The sequence below is a fragment of the Danio rerio genome, chromosome 18, assembly GCF_049306965.1.
Source record: "Danio rerio strain Tuebingen ecotype United States chromosome 18, GRCz12tu, whole genome shotgun sequence".
Lineage (NCBI taxonomy): Eukaryota > Metazoa > Chordata > Actinopteri > Cypriniformes > Danionidae > Danio > Danio rerio.
This window is the reverse complement of record NC_133193.1, coordinates 24352501-24369090: the sequence shown is the minus strand read 5'-3', so window position 1 is coordinate 24369090 and position 16590 is coordinate 24352501. Positions and strand designations below refer to the sequence as shown.

Sequence of the window (16590 nt, the reverse complement as noted above, 5' to 3'; positions counted from 1 at the left end):
ATGTGAATCTTATATGTGAGAAAAATCTAAATTAAACCTGTTAGTCATTTAAAATAATAATATCTTTTTTCAGAAGACATACAGACTTATTTTTGATTTCTTTATGATTGTTTTGAGCCGTGGGAGTTATGCTGAAAAATACTTTTAAAGGAGGAACAAAAATCAGGTTTGGTTAAAAACTGCTTATTTTGTTTTCTAATAAAAATTTCTCTGGGATTTCGAAAGAGCAAACGATACTTTTCATTCTGTAAGAAACTAATCATTTAAACGCCATTTTGTATGCGTCATTCATTATCAAGTAAAATACATAACCAACAAAGCAGGAATGAAAAACAATCAGAAGCGAAAAGGTCCAGGTTGTAGTCATGAAAACTGTGGCTTTTAATGTAAACACTACATTCGATTGGTTTTCCAGCACGAACATCCCACATGAAAGAACAACCATTCACTAAAGAAGAGGGAGAAAAAGCAGCACAAAAGCATTCACTTGGAGAGAAAAAGAAAGGTTTAAAAAAGAAACGAAAAAGGGAAGGAGAATCCAAATCAACGGTGGTGAAGGTAATTGTTTTTTTTTCTCTTTTTCTTGAATTTCAAACCGAGAAGGCAGAGAGGGAGGAGAGATACATCTTTCCAAATCTACGTGTGATAGGTGAGAGCTGTGCTTTTCTATGCAGACCTGGAAGGTGTTTGAGTACAATTCTCAAAAAACCAAGAGAAAGCGCATGAATCTGTACAGCAGTGCGTAGCTCCGCCCTCTCCAGCACCGGGGGCGGAGCCACACCTCCAAAAAGTGGTTCGTTCAAAACAAAAACAGAAAATAAAACAAATAAAATCAAATAAATCAATACATATACTGTAATTCAGGCTAAGTAAAGACATTGCAATGCAGGGCGAACAGGCAAAAAGAATCGGTACAGTTCATCAACATCAACATGGGTAAGTCAGTAAGAACGGTTCAAGAGTGGATCACAGGAACCCTTGCAAAATTCTTTTTTTAAAAAAAGGGGGAGAGAGGGGGGAAAAAGTTCTGTAGCTACAAAGCACAAGAAATATACCTTTAATAATATTACAGAATAATCATTGATATTGGTACTGTTATTATCATCATCATCGTCTTCATCATCGTTTGTTATTATTGTCATTCTTATTTTTTTAGTCTTTTTTTTTTGTTTGTTTTTTCTCAATTTTTTCTACTCGACTCTAGAACTGGAGGATCTACAGCTTTCTATAAGACTGACAGCCCAGTGACTTTCATGTCTGCAAGCCTCCACATCATCTCCCTGAGCCCCACATCTACCCGCCCACCCCCGAAACCCCACCCACACGATGCCATCCGTCTTTTTTTCCCATGTTTTTTTTATTTTTTTGTTCTTTTTATTTCGAGTTTTCTTTTTTCGTTTTGCACTATGTGAAGCAGTTAGCTGTTTCTTTATACAAAGGCTGAAGAAGGGGTCATGCTATCAGTGACGGGGACTCCATTACCCAGCCAACTAAAACAGGGAAAGAGAAGGAATGGGAAGGGGGACAGCGGACGAGAGGTAGAAGAATGGACGAGGTGTAGTAAGTACAAAGGAAGTGTGTGGGATAGATGATCAATAAATAAATTAATAAATTAATCAACAACAATACAAAAGTAAAAGTTCCTTACAAGACAAATGTTAATAAGTTCTCATAACAGTGACCTAGTGTTTCTAGTACTATTCCCAGACACGTCATTCTCAGAAGGTTGGCACTGACATGACACTTGCGATCACTGGACTGGCGTCGAGTGTCCCAGGGACCTCTTTCTCGCCAGAGATCTGACCTACGGAAGTGACGGGGATGGGTTGAGACGTTAAGAAGTGATCCTGGGTGTTTTCCATTCTCTACGATATGTCGAATGGTACTACGGTGATTAAAAATCCAGAGACGGGGGCACACGCTACAACTGACTTGAACCGTAGTGCTCGTGAATTTTAGCTATTGTCGCGTAAGTAAATTCAGTAGCCAGGCAAACATGTACAGGTCATCCCCCCTGACTGATATCCGTGTAATAAATATACATACAATGACACAAAACATAAAAAAATAGTAAAAGAGAGACATTTATCAAAACAAAAAAATGAGGGTTGTTTAGTTCAAACGAGAAAGACACGGTGGAAAACAGGGGAGAACGAAACGTACGACACGCACAAAAAAAAGGTCCCAACTTTGTTCTAAAACCATAAAGGCTGGGTTTCTATAAGAAATCAGTTCTGTTGGCAGCTCTTTGAAAGACAAACTAAAAACATTTCATATATATATATATAATATATTTATATATTTGTATATGCCTATTTTTAAAATTATCGTTATCATTATTTACCAACTTGCATTTTCAATAATAATCATTTCCAAAGAAGTGGCTGGAGAGGAACGGGACGGGCCTCAGTACAAGCCGCAGCCTCGCAGGTTGTTGGCGATGATGATGTCGGTCACAGCATCGAACACCACCTGGATGTTTCCTGTATCCGTGGCGCAGGTCATGTGACAGTAGATCTCCTTATTAGGCGAGCGGTTCTTGCTTTCAAATTGTGCTTGGATGTAAGCGGCTGCATCGTCGTAGGTGTTTGGACCTGCATGCGGAGGAATAAAGAGATCAAATGAATTTGTGGAAAGACATTTTGCCCAAATTACGGGGCCATGGAAATGGTAGTCTGATCTTCAAATCACCTTTGTGATCATCGCTCTAGATGCTCATTAGCCCAATATTTCAGATGACCCCTGTGACCTCTGACATTCAGAAATGTCTCTTCCCATCTAATGTCCTCTCTTTGCATTTCTGAAAACTTTATCTTATGAAGTGAGTGTCACATGTAAAAGGTGCTGTGTGTGTGAACATCTATAGAACACAGTTTTGAAGATTTTGTAGAACATAAATGTTTGGTTATTATTATTTAAATGTTTAAAAATTATTACCTTGCATATTTAATTCAAATTACACGTTTACATGGTAATAATACAACACAATAACTAGATTTTAATATAATTAAGACAGTACTCTGATTAGGAGTCTACCATGTAAACAGCAATTCGATTACCTTAATTAAACTAAAGTCATAATAGAACTAAATAGAAACCAAATTAAAATATGCGGATCATGCCGATTTTAGTAGCAGTACAGACATGTAAACACTGCAATCAAACTTTTACCATCGTGTAGGGTGTATAGACAGGACAATCTACACACACAGCGGTTTGACACTATTCTCTGCACCTACATGACAAAATGTGGAGTTTTTTCCCCCATTCGATGTGCAGTATCAAATTTGAGTAAAACATCACTTTTCTAGCGGATCAAATTTGCATTTAATATCTTGTTTGCCAAACTGCAGTTAAAGCCAACAAATAAAAAATGAAACACCCGAAGTTACATGAAACTCCGGAGGAAATGTGGATATTATGGTGACACAATTATTTTAATGGAATTATGTGCTATAACATGTAAAACGGGATCATGAAAGGAACATTCAAAAAGCAACTCATGTAAACACCTTAATCATATTCTTGTCTTATTCAGATTAAGGCAAATCATTTGATTACTGATGTCCATGTAAACGTAGTCACTGTTCAAATGCTTGTTTTAATTTTGAGCAATATACATAGCAAAATGGTAAGAATTGTATGTAATCAAATATTTAAATTAATTAGATTTATTTATATTTAATAACTAAAAAAATATAAAATAAAATAATGAAAAATATATTTTAAAATGTATTTTCATTTAATTTCCATATACACATACTATAGTTGTCTAAAAAGCTGTCCTAGTTTTTACATTTTCAATTTATATCAAATAAGTCATATTAAAACTATGTTTATTCTTATAATTACTGATAAAATTTAGAATTTATTATATATAATATAGTTCTTCAAATACATGTCTTAATTTTAAGCAATACAGCAAGATTAAAAAAAAAAACAGTATATTGTAAATAAAGTTTATTAATTTATTTTTTATTATTTGTAATATTTCAATTACATAATAAAATTAGATTAAAATATCTACATATTTAATTACATACAGTTAAATTCAGAATTATTAGCCCCACTGTTTATTTTTTCCCCAATTTCTGTTTAACATGGAGAAAAAAATTTTCAATACATTTCTAAACATAATATTTTAATAAATGATTTCTAATAACTGATGAATTTATCTTTGCCATGATGACAGTAAATAATATTTTACTAGATATTTTTCCAGACACTTCTATACAGCTTAAAGTGTCATTTAAAGGCTTAACTAGGTTAATTAGGCTAACTAGGCAGGTAAGGGCAATTAGGCAAGTTATTGTATAAAAATGGTTTGTTCTGGAGACAATTGAAAAACAAATTAGCTTAACAGGGGCTGATAATTTTGTCCTCAAAAAGGGTTTAAAAAAATTAAAAACTGCTTTTATTCTAGCCGAAATAAAACAAATTAGACTTTCTACAGAAGAAAAAAATATTATCAGACATACTGTGAAAATATCCTTGCTCTTTTAAAAATCATTTGGGAAATATTTAAAAAAGAAAAACTAATTCAAAGGGGGCCTAATAATTCTGACTTTAATTGTATATTGTAATTGTGCAAACATTTGTTTTAAAGGTGCAAAAGGTGATCTGGCAAAATGCTATGCATTAGCATGATAGCTTTGAAAACACAGTCCCTCCCACATCGTTCAGAGCCACGCCTCCTGAAATGCTCAAATGTTAGTGAGAAATGGACGTTTTTAAAAATTTCAGTATTGATTGGTACCGAATTCCAGTATCGTGACAACCCTTATATATCTAGCACTTGTTCAGTTGTGTAGCAGGCAAAACTTGTCATAATGTGCAATATTTCTTGCATGAAAGGATCTCTCTCCCTCACGCGCATTGTCCTAAAGCGTCTATGCTTAGCAAGCCTTGTGCTTAGCCATACTTTCATGCAATTTCAGATCGAATATTCAAAGTAGCATGGTAAACAATATAGGTAATATAGGGAATTATTGGTCTGACAATTTTTTATTGGATGAACATTTTTTAGTCTTATGCCTGATATCCAGAATATAAAAGTACATTTAAATACATTTATTTTAATCATAACAATTGGAATGTGAAGAGACTACTCTGATCCAGCACAACAAAAAATGTTTCTGAAGACAATCACCTTCTGCACCTTTGACTTTTAACAATATATCAAGAAATTGAACTTAATTTTTACTTAAGATTCTAATTAAATGATAAAGTGCATTATAATTCTACTAAACTATATAATTATATACATTGTAATCCTATTAATTAATTTAGAAAAATACATCAATAAAGTAAACATCTACTTGCTAATTTATAGTTATTCATAAAACTCAATAAAACTGTTCTTCTTCAATAGTGTATTTTTTTTGAAGAATTTAACATTTGATCTGCAATGAAGTAATGTCCAAACCCCTTTTCGGTTATGACTCCAGTGTTTAAAAGGCAAGTGGAAAGTAACAATGAGGGCTGCTGCAAAGCAGGAAGGGCTCTAACACAGGCAGTCAATTGTATCTTGTCGAAAAAGAATTTGACAGAGCCGCAGACATCCCTCTGTGCCCAGCTTTCACCCATGACTGCACATGCAAGATCCAGCTACCGCTCTCCATCCTTTACCTCTCATCTCACAGTGACATCAAAATGAAGAATGGCCTGAGTGTACCGTTTATGCGAATCCAATCTAATGACAATCTGCCCTAATCAATCACAAACGTTAGCCTGGTGCCACAGTGTTAGAAGACTTAACATATGCACTGTAGACTAGCCTGTGCATCATAACAGTCTTACCTGTGTATTCAGGGAAACAGATACTCAGGGGAGATTTCTTGATCTTTTCAGCGAACAGGTCTTTCTTGTTGAGGAAGAGAATGATGGAAGTGTCAATGAAGAATTTGTTGTTACAGATGGAATCGAACAGCATAAGAGACTCGTGCATGCGATTCTGCAAGAGGAAAAGAAACCAGAACAGGGGAAAGACAGAGAGAGGAGGAAAAAGAGAAAGACAGAAAAACCAGAGATGTTTAGTGGAGAAATACTAACAGCAAGGATCAGGATAAGCAACAAGCTGAAGCACACAAGAAGCAAAACATCAGCTCCTCATTCATTTATTTATTTTCCTTCGGCTAAGTCTTCATCAGAGGCAGCCACGGCGGAATGAACTGCCAACTATTCCAGCAAATGTTTTATGCAGCGGATTCCCTTCCAGTCACAACCCAGTACTGGGTAACACCCATTCCTACACAAAGTCATACACTATGGCCAATTTAGTTTATTCAATTCACCTATAGCGCATGTCTTTGGACTATGGGGGAAATCGAAGCACCCAGAGCGAACTATTTGCAAACTCCACACAGAAATGCCAACTGGCCCAGCCGGGTCCTGAACCAGCGATCTCTTGCTGTGAGGTGACAGTGCTAACCACTAAGCCACCTTGCCGCCAACATCAGCTCTTCACAAAGTAAAAGACATTGGGGTCTATTTAATCAATTTAGTCGTTTCAGTCGTCTGAAACTCAAGGCACAGGTGCACTCAGGGAGTGTCTAAATACACTTCTGCAGTAGTCTAAAAGGATTGTCCCTATTCTCTTAGGGCATAACATGAACCAATCAGAGTCTCATCTCCCAATTACTGAAAAGTGAGTTGCTGTAACACTATGTTGCATTCTCTGTTTACATGGTGGACTTTGTAAGAGGAAAAACTGAATGCATCACTATTTAGGAAATCATCAACTTATTGTGCTGGATTCCATCAAAGCCCCCTGAGGTAGGGAAGGCATGGGGGAGGAAGCATTTGTTATATTTATGTAGACATTTATGTGATCTTTCACATTTCCTAAATGTTTTATTATTTAAAGATGTTTGTGTGCTGCTGCGCATCCCTGTGTGTAATAAGCAATGCGTATGCTCATTGTGGATTTAATGGCATATTACCAATGCGCTCATTAAGTACCTTAAAAACGAGGAAAAGAAAACTGTAGCAATGACTTAAGGCCAGCTTTTAGTTGGTCAGTGGCATGATCTGATTCAGTTGCCTCAAAATAGCAATGCGATATTAAATGCACCTGCTATTTAAACAATGTGTCACAGGACACACAAAAAATTATACTTGTGCGGGGTTAAAACTATCAAAAAACAATTGTGTCATGCGCCAGATGTAAAATAAGGCCCATTGTCATAAAGGATATCCCAGATATTAACACTTGCATGGTTTAATAAAACATAAATTATGTCTCTTAACGAAAACTACGAATTAGAAACCCAATAGAAAGATTTACACTGTTTAAATGAATCCACATTTGTTATAGTCTATGGGGGCACTGTTATTTTAGGTGCATGGTGTGTGACATTAAATGGATGCAGGTGGTAACTCAACTTGAAAAGTAAAATGCTGAAACAATGCCAAATTCAGGAATGTTGATCATCACTGCTGTTGACTTTTTGATAATGTTATAATGATTATTGGTATAATTGTAAATGTTTCCAGATATCATGTGAAATCCACGTTAAGAAAAGGCAGAGAAGAGAAATGCTAGACAATAAACAAGCTGAAGCATGCTTATCAGCATCAGTCATCATCTCATTCGTTTCTTTCGTCTTATCGCTAGGAAAGCAGGGAAACATATATTGCTTCTCTTTTTTGTGGTTGTTTGTCTTAAAATGACAAGCTTAAGCCAAACTATGTGGCATTGTATCAGTAATTTGTATTCCCAGTCTTTATATTTATAATATATAAACAGAGAAGCATCACGGTTTAATGTCATTGGAAAACAATGATGGCCCCATAACTCAAACTCTTAAAAAAAATCAGTTAGGGTTTTTCTATATATTACACATTAAAATACATTAATAATGTATTAAGGCATATGTTTATCATTTCCATATTTTGAGAGTCAAGAAAACACGAACAGGCAACACAAATATAATACTCATGGCTCTTAAAGATACACCATGATCTTATGAAGCAAAATGATCAATAGGGGGGAAAAACTGTACAGTTTTAAAGATTTACTATGTTGGTTGTTTTTCTCATGGCTCTGGTACAGTAGCCTTTGACCTACATTTTATGAAGTACCAAAGTTGAGATGATGTGAGAGTGACTAAATTGACACTACATTTTCATTTTTGAATTATGAATCACTGTTTTGTTCCTCTGCAAAAGGAGTTTTAAATGAGGGTGAAAGATTTCAAGTTATTTTCCCCATAAAAAGGGACGTTTGATATCGCTTAAGTACATCACTTTAGTGTCTGCAAATTATATTTACAGATTACTTTTTGCTCATGAAATTTCCCAGCAATTTGAATGTCGAAATACTGTTTTAACCCTGCAAAATGTGATCACCAATTAGATTAATTTGAAGACAAGTCTTGGTAATAGTTTTGTGAAATCATTACACGATCTGCTTTCTCTATTAATAATGATTCACCACAAACATAGGAAATAACAAGCAGCATCCATAATCCGTGTTTATTTTCAGAAGACGCAGGACTCAGAAATGAGCGCCACACGCCGGATTTAATGAGTACTTTATTCATTCATGTCATATAAATAGACATCCATTGTTCAATAAATAATCACAGCAGTGAGACACTCGTACAAACAATAATTACAGCAGTCTGACAAAAACAAACAAAAAGTGATGAACGGTGGGATTACTGTAAGATGCTTTATGGGAGATTGTGCCTACAAGATATGAAATCAAATCAACACATTAAACACTACACTATGAAATATTGCAGCGTTTTAAATTTCAAGTACATTACGCTACATTAGCAGAAAGTACCATTTGAACTTATTACATTAGTCAGTCTGATGAAAGGACTCTGGATATGTCACCAACAGCTATTCCTACAAGCCAGGGAACAAATTGGCCTTTGTCCCTCAGCAACGGACAGACTCAATTACCCTGGAGTTTCTTTACCTTGGCTGCTGACCTAATTACTCATGTGTCTGAGCTGACAATTGCCGTACATTAGCCATCCGTCTCATTCTTTAAAATCATAATCCAAATTTTATGGCCTTTCGAACTTGGATTAGGGTCAAAGGCATTTGCTATAAATCGTACCGCTTTCCCTTTAGGCTTTTTGGTTAGCTGCAAATGGATGACGCTATACATCAACACGTATGATCTCTAAATATGTAAAAGGACCAGAACAATGGTTTGAATGGCTTTCATTTATTTTCCTTTGGCTTAGTCTCTATTTCAGAGGTCACCACAGCGGAATGAACCACCAACTATTCCAGTAAATGTTTTATGCAGCGGATGCTCTTCCAGCCACAACCCAGTACTGGGAAGTTGAATGGCTTTCACTGGCCTTAATAGTAAGCATAGTGCAGCAATAATTTAGCATGTAACTTACATTAAAGTGTAACTTCTGGTAAATCAAGCCACTGTTTGCTCAATTTATAGAATAATAAGCATTTTCAAAAATGTAAAAGCACGAAATAAAAATAATTATAATTTTAGTAAGCAATAAATAACCCAAAATGCTTGATCGTTTCTGCAAAAACAATGCTAACTATAAGTACATATGGTAGTAATATACAGCTTGGCTTTATTAAAAGTGTTTATGAACAGGAATATTAAGATTTGGCATCACTTCCAATATTAACAAGACATCAATTTACTAAAAAAGAAAAACAAAATTCCCTTTAACCCTTATTTTCACTAGTCATTTACTTTGCATGGATCCCGAGCACACATATGATGCTGTAATCTGACTTGTAGTTTTTCATGTTTTCAAAAATGACATTTTATTTTTTTTTGCAATTGACAATTTTAAATGACAGTATTTTCAAAAACCTGCATCTAGAAACTGAAAGAATTTGTCTCTTGTATACTTTTTCATATTATTTATCACCTTTTTATCACCTTAAAAATAATATAAAGAAGATGAAGAAGATGGATATGAAAACCTTACCATTTTAAATGAACCAAAATTGCATTGGAATTAAGTTGGAATCTTCTGGAAGAAGGTGGACATGAACTAATTAAAAAATAATGTATGATGTAAAACGAGACGTTGTAAATAAAACAGACTAAAAGTAAACAATTTTAATTTCTACTTTTAAATATCATGCTTTATTTACTTGATAAATGTAATAATTTCTGAGTAAAAACAAGTTTTGTAAGTCTTGTACTGTTTTGACTTTTCTATATGAAAAGAATCACTGTCCTGTGACAGTCTTAAGCAAATGATTGAATTCAGTCACATTTCTCATGGATTAACAGAAGCGGGTAACTTTTTGAGGTTTAAAGGTCAGACGATATGATGATTTACAGAAGTCAGCTGGGAAATTATTCAACTTTAACATCCCAAAGACAGTCAAAGGAAGACTGAAGGAGTCTCAGCTCAAAATAAATAAAAAAAGAAAATTCTCAGCAGACTCTTTTAGTAATTTCAGTCTTGCTGTGCACTACTGGAGCCAACTTACAATTTACTAAGTTATTAAATAACATAAGGTATATCAAATTACAAAAAGTGTTAAAACACCTTTAAGCCTAAACATATTAATTAAACAGATAATAAAAATATCTGAAACTCATTTCTAAGTTAGCCTTTAGGAAAAGCTGTTAAGCAAATAGCAGCAAACATTCAAAGCAAACATGGCACTGTGAATTACTGTCAATTATCATTTGCATTTCCACAAACACAGAGAGCTAAAGCAGGCCTGATGGTCAAAGTCTCTTCATTGAAATGCATGTGCTTGTTTTTTGTCCTTTCGGTCTATTCAGCATCCAATATCTATGCACTGACAAATAAGCAGTCTGTTACTATTGTTTCATTGCTAGACATAAGTAGCATGACTATTTTCTGTTATCTAAAATCAAGCAAAACCTAATAATTAGACTGAACTATTGACAAAAACAGCAGACAACATGTGGTAATGGCCTAAAAACATAACTATTTTCTTTTCCAAATTCGTACAAAATTATAAAATTTCATTCAACATAAGATTTTTTTTAAGTAGAAGTTCCCCCAAAACTTCACCCCTAAACAAGTCATTGGGATGACTTGCATATTGTGTTGGGAGAGGCGGTGATTCAATCACTACAGTCATACTGATATAAAGTGATCACTCTATTGTATCATTTTTGTGATTTTTGTGTGTATAAATAAAGTTTTTTAAAGATTTAGGGTCAGTAACGTTTTTAAAGAACTGTATACACACACACACACACACACACACACACACACACACAAATATACATATATACATATATATATACATATACATATATATATATATATATATATATATATATATATATATACACACACACACACACACACACACACACACACACACACACACACACACACACACACACACACACACACACACATATTTATATTTTTTACATATATTTATTTATTTATTTACTTATTTACTTAGCATTATTTGTATTATTATAATATATTTTTTGGACAGTCTTCAGAACAAACCATCATTATACAATAACTTGCCTAATGGGGTATATGCCGAAGCATGCTAATAGGACTTTTAATTTGCCAGTAACCTGGGTTAAGCACTTCCGGCGAATTGAATGCCAATGCAGAATCAGGTGCGTTTAAGGTCTGTTTTCTTTAAAAATCAGCGATCTCCACTAGCTGAGTGATATCCGACTTAAAGTGGGTCTCAGATTGTATAAGAAGCACTGCATTAAATTACATGTCCCCCGCCATATCTTTATAATATGAGCATTTATTTTACCCCAGTATATTCAATGGAGCTACTGCGTTAGCCCGCCGATTCTGACGGGCGCGTGCGAGTAAACGGCTTTTTGTCTCGTTTTACGCTTGAGCAACTAAATAAATGCTACAGTTCATTTAACAATGTAATTTAATGACATTACAACATCGATGCTGTATAAGGAACCGTATAAAATGGAAAAAAGTTCACAATAACAGGTCACCGGAAGTGTATCAGCATGGGAACAGCACTAGCTCGGCATATATCCTATTACCCTAACCTGCCTAGTTAACCTAATTAACCTAGTTAAGCCTTTAAATGTCACTTTAAGCTGTATTGAAGTGTCTCGAAAAGCATCTAGTAAAATTATTTACTGTCATCATGGCAAAGATAAAAGAAGTAATTAGAAATGGGTTTTTAAAACAATTATGTTTGGAAATATGTTGAAAAAATCTCTCAGTCAAACAGAAATTGGGCAACAAAATAAACAAGGGGGCTAATAAGTTCTGACTTATGCATTAAAAGAATATTGAACAAATATCACAGTATCCACAAAATTATTAAGCAGCGCAGCCGTTATCATAAATCAATGTATTTTTGAGCACCAAATGAGCATTTTAGAATGATTTATGATTATGTGACCCTGATCACTGAAATATTTATGAAAGTAGAAAGCAGCAAATTCAAATTGCAGTAATATTTAACAAAATTTGTTTAGGGAGTCATTTTCACTTTACAATAAGATTCCCTGTCAACATCAGCTAACCACATTAGTTAACATTAACCAAACATTTACATTTCTCATGATGCAATCATACATCTTAGTTATTGATAGTTTTTAAAACCAATTATCATATGTGGTAATATTATCTAATGGATTTGAGCTAATATGATTTGGTTTTTTAACTCAAATGGTTTGTAGCAATCAGTTTCCTCAAACAGTTTGAGTTGCCTTAACTTATTGAGTTTAACAGTATTCTGTTGGTTTGAGTTCTATTTATTTATTGGGTTTTATGTGCTCAAATTGCTTTGTTTACTCAAATGGATTAAGTTTACAGTACTCGTTAGGATTAGTTTTTTAACTTAAATGGTTTGTTGCAATCAGTTTCCTCAAATGGTTTGAGTTACCTAAACTTTTTGGGTTGTACAGTATGTAACAAAATACGATTTTAACTTTATCGTTTTAAATGTGCATTAAAAATTAATAATAATAATAATAATAAAAACGTACAAATCGTACTGACCACAAGCTTTATTGATACTGTGTTTAAATCCGATGCAGAAAGATATGCACTCGTTTTCCCTTCATAAATCAGCTTTGTCTTGTTTTCAGCAAAATTCAAAAAGCTTCCCAGAAAGAAAAAAAAAAGACTAATTTTGCATCTTTGTAATGTCCTGGGTGTCTGGTTTAAAAGGTCCAAAATCCAATTTTGAAGAGCAACACGTCCTGTTGTTTTTTAGGATGCTAGGAGGCTAACATTTTTTGTGGTTTGGCTCAGGGCATTGGACATTTGCACTCTCTTCTAAATGCCAAGTAAATGTCAAGCCTGGTGTTTCATCAACACTCAGAGATTGCTGCCAACTCAGAACACATGTAATATGAGCCAGCTTGTGAATATTCCTGGAATTCATAACCAAAATGCATTCATCTGAAATACATAGAACATCAGAATAGTGCCACCTACATAGACAGTGGATTTTTAAATATTGCCATATAACCTCTTTGAATCTGCTATTACTTTGCATACTGGCTAATGAGGACAACATAGATGGGGTTTTAAGGGATGGCACTGAAAGTACTGTGAAAAGGGTTATAAAAATAGTTATAACTATTATTTGGTTAATAAGAAACATTTACACTACCTGACTAAAGTCTTGTTGCCTATCCAAGTTTTAGGAACAACAAATAATAACTTGACTTAGTTGATCATTTGGAATCAGAAGTGGCTCATATGAAAGGCAAAGGCCTCTAGATTACGCTTATTTTACCAAAGTAAAATATGACCATGCCTTAATTTTGAATTATTTAGTTAAAACATTAAGGTGTGACTTTGCTTAGACAAAAGTCTTGTCACTTAACAGAAATAATGGACAGTATAGAATGTGAAGTCATTCTGCAGTAGAAAAAGAATGAATATTGTGTATGACTCCCATGAGCTTGGAGGACTGCATCCACACATCTCTGCAATGACTCAAATCACTTATTAATAAAGTCATCTGAAATGGCAAAGATTTCATCAAGATTCTTTGGATTCATCTTCAATGACTCTTCCTTAATCTTACCCCAGACATGCTCAATAATGTTCATTTCTGGTGACTGGGCTGGCCAATCCTGGAGCACCTTGACCTTCTTTGCTTGTAGTAACTTTGCTGTGGAGGCTGAACTATGAGAAGGAGCACTATCCTGCTGAAGAATTTGCCCTCTCCTGTGGTTTGTAATGTAATGGGCAGCACAAATGTCTTAAAGGGTCACGAAACACCAAAACACATTTTTTGAGCTGTTGACAATCGTATATGTGTCCCACACTGCTAAAAACACTTTAAGGACACCTATATTTCACTAAAAAGTGTAAATTGGTTGTTTTTGCGTTATTTCAAGCAAATTCGTACTTCCGGTTTGAAACTAATTTTTGAAGCTGCGTCACGGTCATGACATAATAGCGTTGTATTCCAGCATGCAGACTGGGCGTCTGTGCCAGAGTGAGTCTTATTACGTCTTACAGTGTGTTGCATTAATGCATGAGTAAGGCTTGGTTCAAACCAATCAGCGCGCTCTATTGTGCAACTTCATTAATATTCATTACTTTCACCGTGTTTACACGACAGAGACGCCATGTTGTGTTGGCAAAACAAGCGTGAAGTGTTGCTTTTATAGTTTGCTGCAGTTAAGTTTCGTTTTCATTTTCTCTCTGTGAGAGCTCATCTGGAGTCACGTGTGGATTAACAGTGTACGCGGCGCTCGACAACAATAACTTACGTGTTTAAGGAGGATTATTGTTTACCTGAGAGCTGTTCTCATCTGCAAACGCAGAGATCCGGATTCGCTTGTAGTCTTCTCTTAATAAAGATGCGGCTCTAGTTGCTGGTGATTGTCCTGTCTCTACAGATTTGGTAAGTGAGCGACCAGTGCTCTTTGTTTATTCAGTTTGTTCGTATCGAACTAAGTTAACTATTGCACCGAGTACAAACATGTTAGCACCACAACCAAACTTTAACCTCGTGTAGGGTTTTACCGCATTTTGTGACCGAAATAACACACGCTGCTTTCTGACGCTACCTGCCGTGTGCATCTAAGTTTCCGGGAAATGCGGAGGTTTTTTTTCTCTAATTCGCCATGCGGTATTAAACATTGCATGAAAAATACACGCTTAGAGCAGATCCTCGAATCAAATATCTCGTTTGTCACGAGGGGCATGAATGAATTCCCTGAATGAAAGAGCCAAACTGCTGTTAAAGTCCAACATTTAATAATTTGGCAAATAATTCAACTACAGATGTCCATGTAGTTTAAACACCATCACTTTCTCCTGTGTGTATGTGTGTGTATTTTGATTCTGAAACTCGCGCGAGCCCAAATAGACACTCCCACACCCTCCCACTTTAGTTCCTCCGACACTCCCCCCTAAACAGAGCTGGACACGCGAACTTTTCTGACTTTTTCCAAAGTAGAGGTGTGAAAACACCCTGCTGAAACGAGGGGGTTTCATGGCCCTTTAATACCTCCGGCTATTGATGTTGCCATCCACTCTGCAGATCTCTCGCAAGCGCCCATAATGAATGTAATCCCAAACCATGATTTTTCCTTTACCAAACTTGACTGATTTCTATGAGAATCTCGGATCCATGCGGTTTCCAATAGGTCTTCTGCAGCATTAGTGATGATTGGGATGCAGTTCAACAGATGATTCATCAGAAAATAATTGACCTTCTACCACTTTTCCAAATGATCAACAACAAACTTTTGTCAGGTAGTATTTTTATTTTTTTTTTGATTAACTTATATACTTTTTGTATTTGTATTTTGTAAAATTTGCTTGTTTAAATGTGCAAATGGTCCATTAATTAATTAAATGCGTGCCAATTTCTGCCATAAAAACCTTAAGTTCTAAATTCTTCTTTAATATGACACATTAGACAATCGAACATTTTTTTGAAGTGGGACTTTTGGAATCTTTTTTTATTATTCCATAATTATAAAAATACTGAAAATTTTAGAAAAATAAATCATTTATTAATAGAATGTGTTGTATATAATCAGGTGAATTATATATGAACACATTGCTGAGTAAAAGTCTTTAAAAATAGAGTAAAACTATTCAGTGTATGCAAAACGTTCTGTGATTGAAATTGGAATACACAAATTGATAAAGTTCAACAAAAGAAACTCTTAAAAGTGTTATTTTGGATGTTTTCTTTACATTAGTCTGAAAAAAAAAACATTGAAAGCACCAAAAACTGAAAGGTGCATAAAAAAAAAAAATTACCTGCAGTGTCTTGCCCTAAATGTGAAAAAAGCAGGAAGTGGAACTTTGGCACCATTTTGCTCCCTCAAAATATCTCCTGATCTCCAGGAAGGTGTAAGGAAGGACATTTCTATATTTGTAACATAGCACCGAAATCAATAAGCGAGTTCAGACCTTTGGTTTAAATTTAGTCCATAAATTAAAGAGCCTTTCTACGGGAACTATTACCAGAGTGAGTCAGTTTTAGTCACCTTATAAAAGCCCTGCTGGATATTGGGAACTTATAAAACTATGAGAAAATGTGAGATTGTTTGGAGAACAGTGCGTAGACTCAGTAGAGGCCACAGAAGCGCAGGTTGTTGGCTATGATGACGTCAGTGACGGCGTCAAAAACAAACTGAATGTTGTCTGTGTCTGTAGCGCA

The 16590-nt window shown here is 34.9% G+C and overlaps 1 protein-coding gene across 3 annotated transcripts in view; it reads right to left on the bottom strand.

Moving 5' to 3' along the window:
- Positions 1–351: 351 nt before the first annotated feature.
- gnao1a (guanine nucleotide binding protein (G protein), alpha activating activity polypeptide O, a) overlaps positions 352–16590 on the bottom strand; it is a 183354-nt gene continuing 167115 nt past the window's right edge. Inside the window, exons 7-8 of one of the 3 annotated variants that reach the window (NM_200787.2) lie at positions 5800–5953; positions 352–2594 (exon numbers count right to left, since the gene is read on the bottom strand). In NM_200787.2, the coding sequence (NP_957081.1) occupies positions 2407–2594; positions 5800–5953 (342 nt within the window). In that variant the 3' untranslated portion in view covers positions 352–2406. Of the gene's footprint in view, positions 2595–5799; positions 5954–12939 lie in introns of those variants that run through there. The other 2 variants (XM_005159069.6, XR_012393627.1) reach the window with 2 other exon arrangements.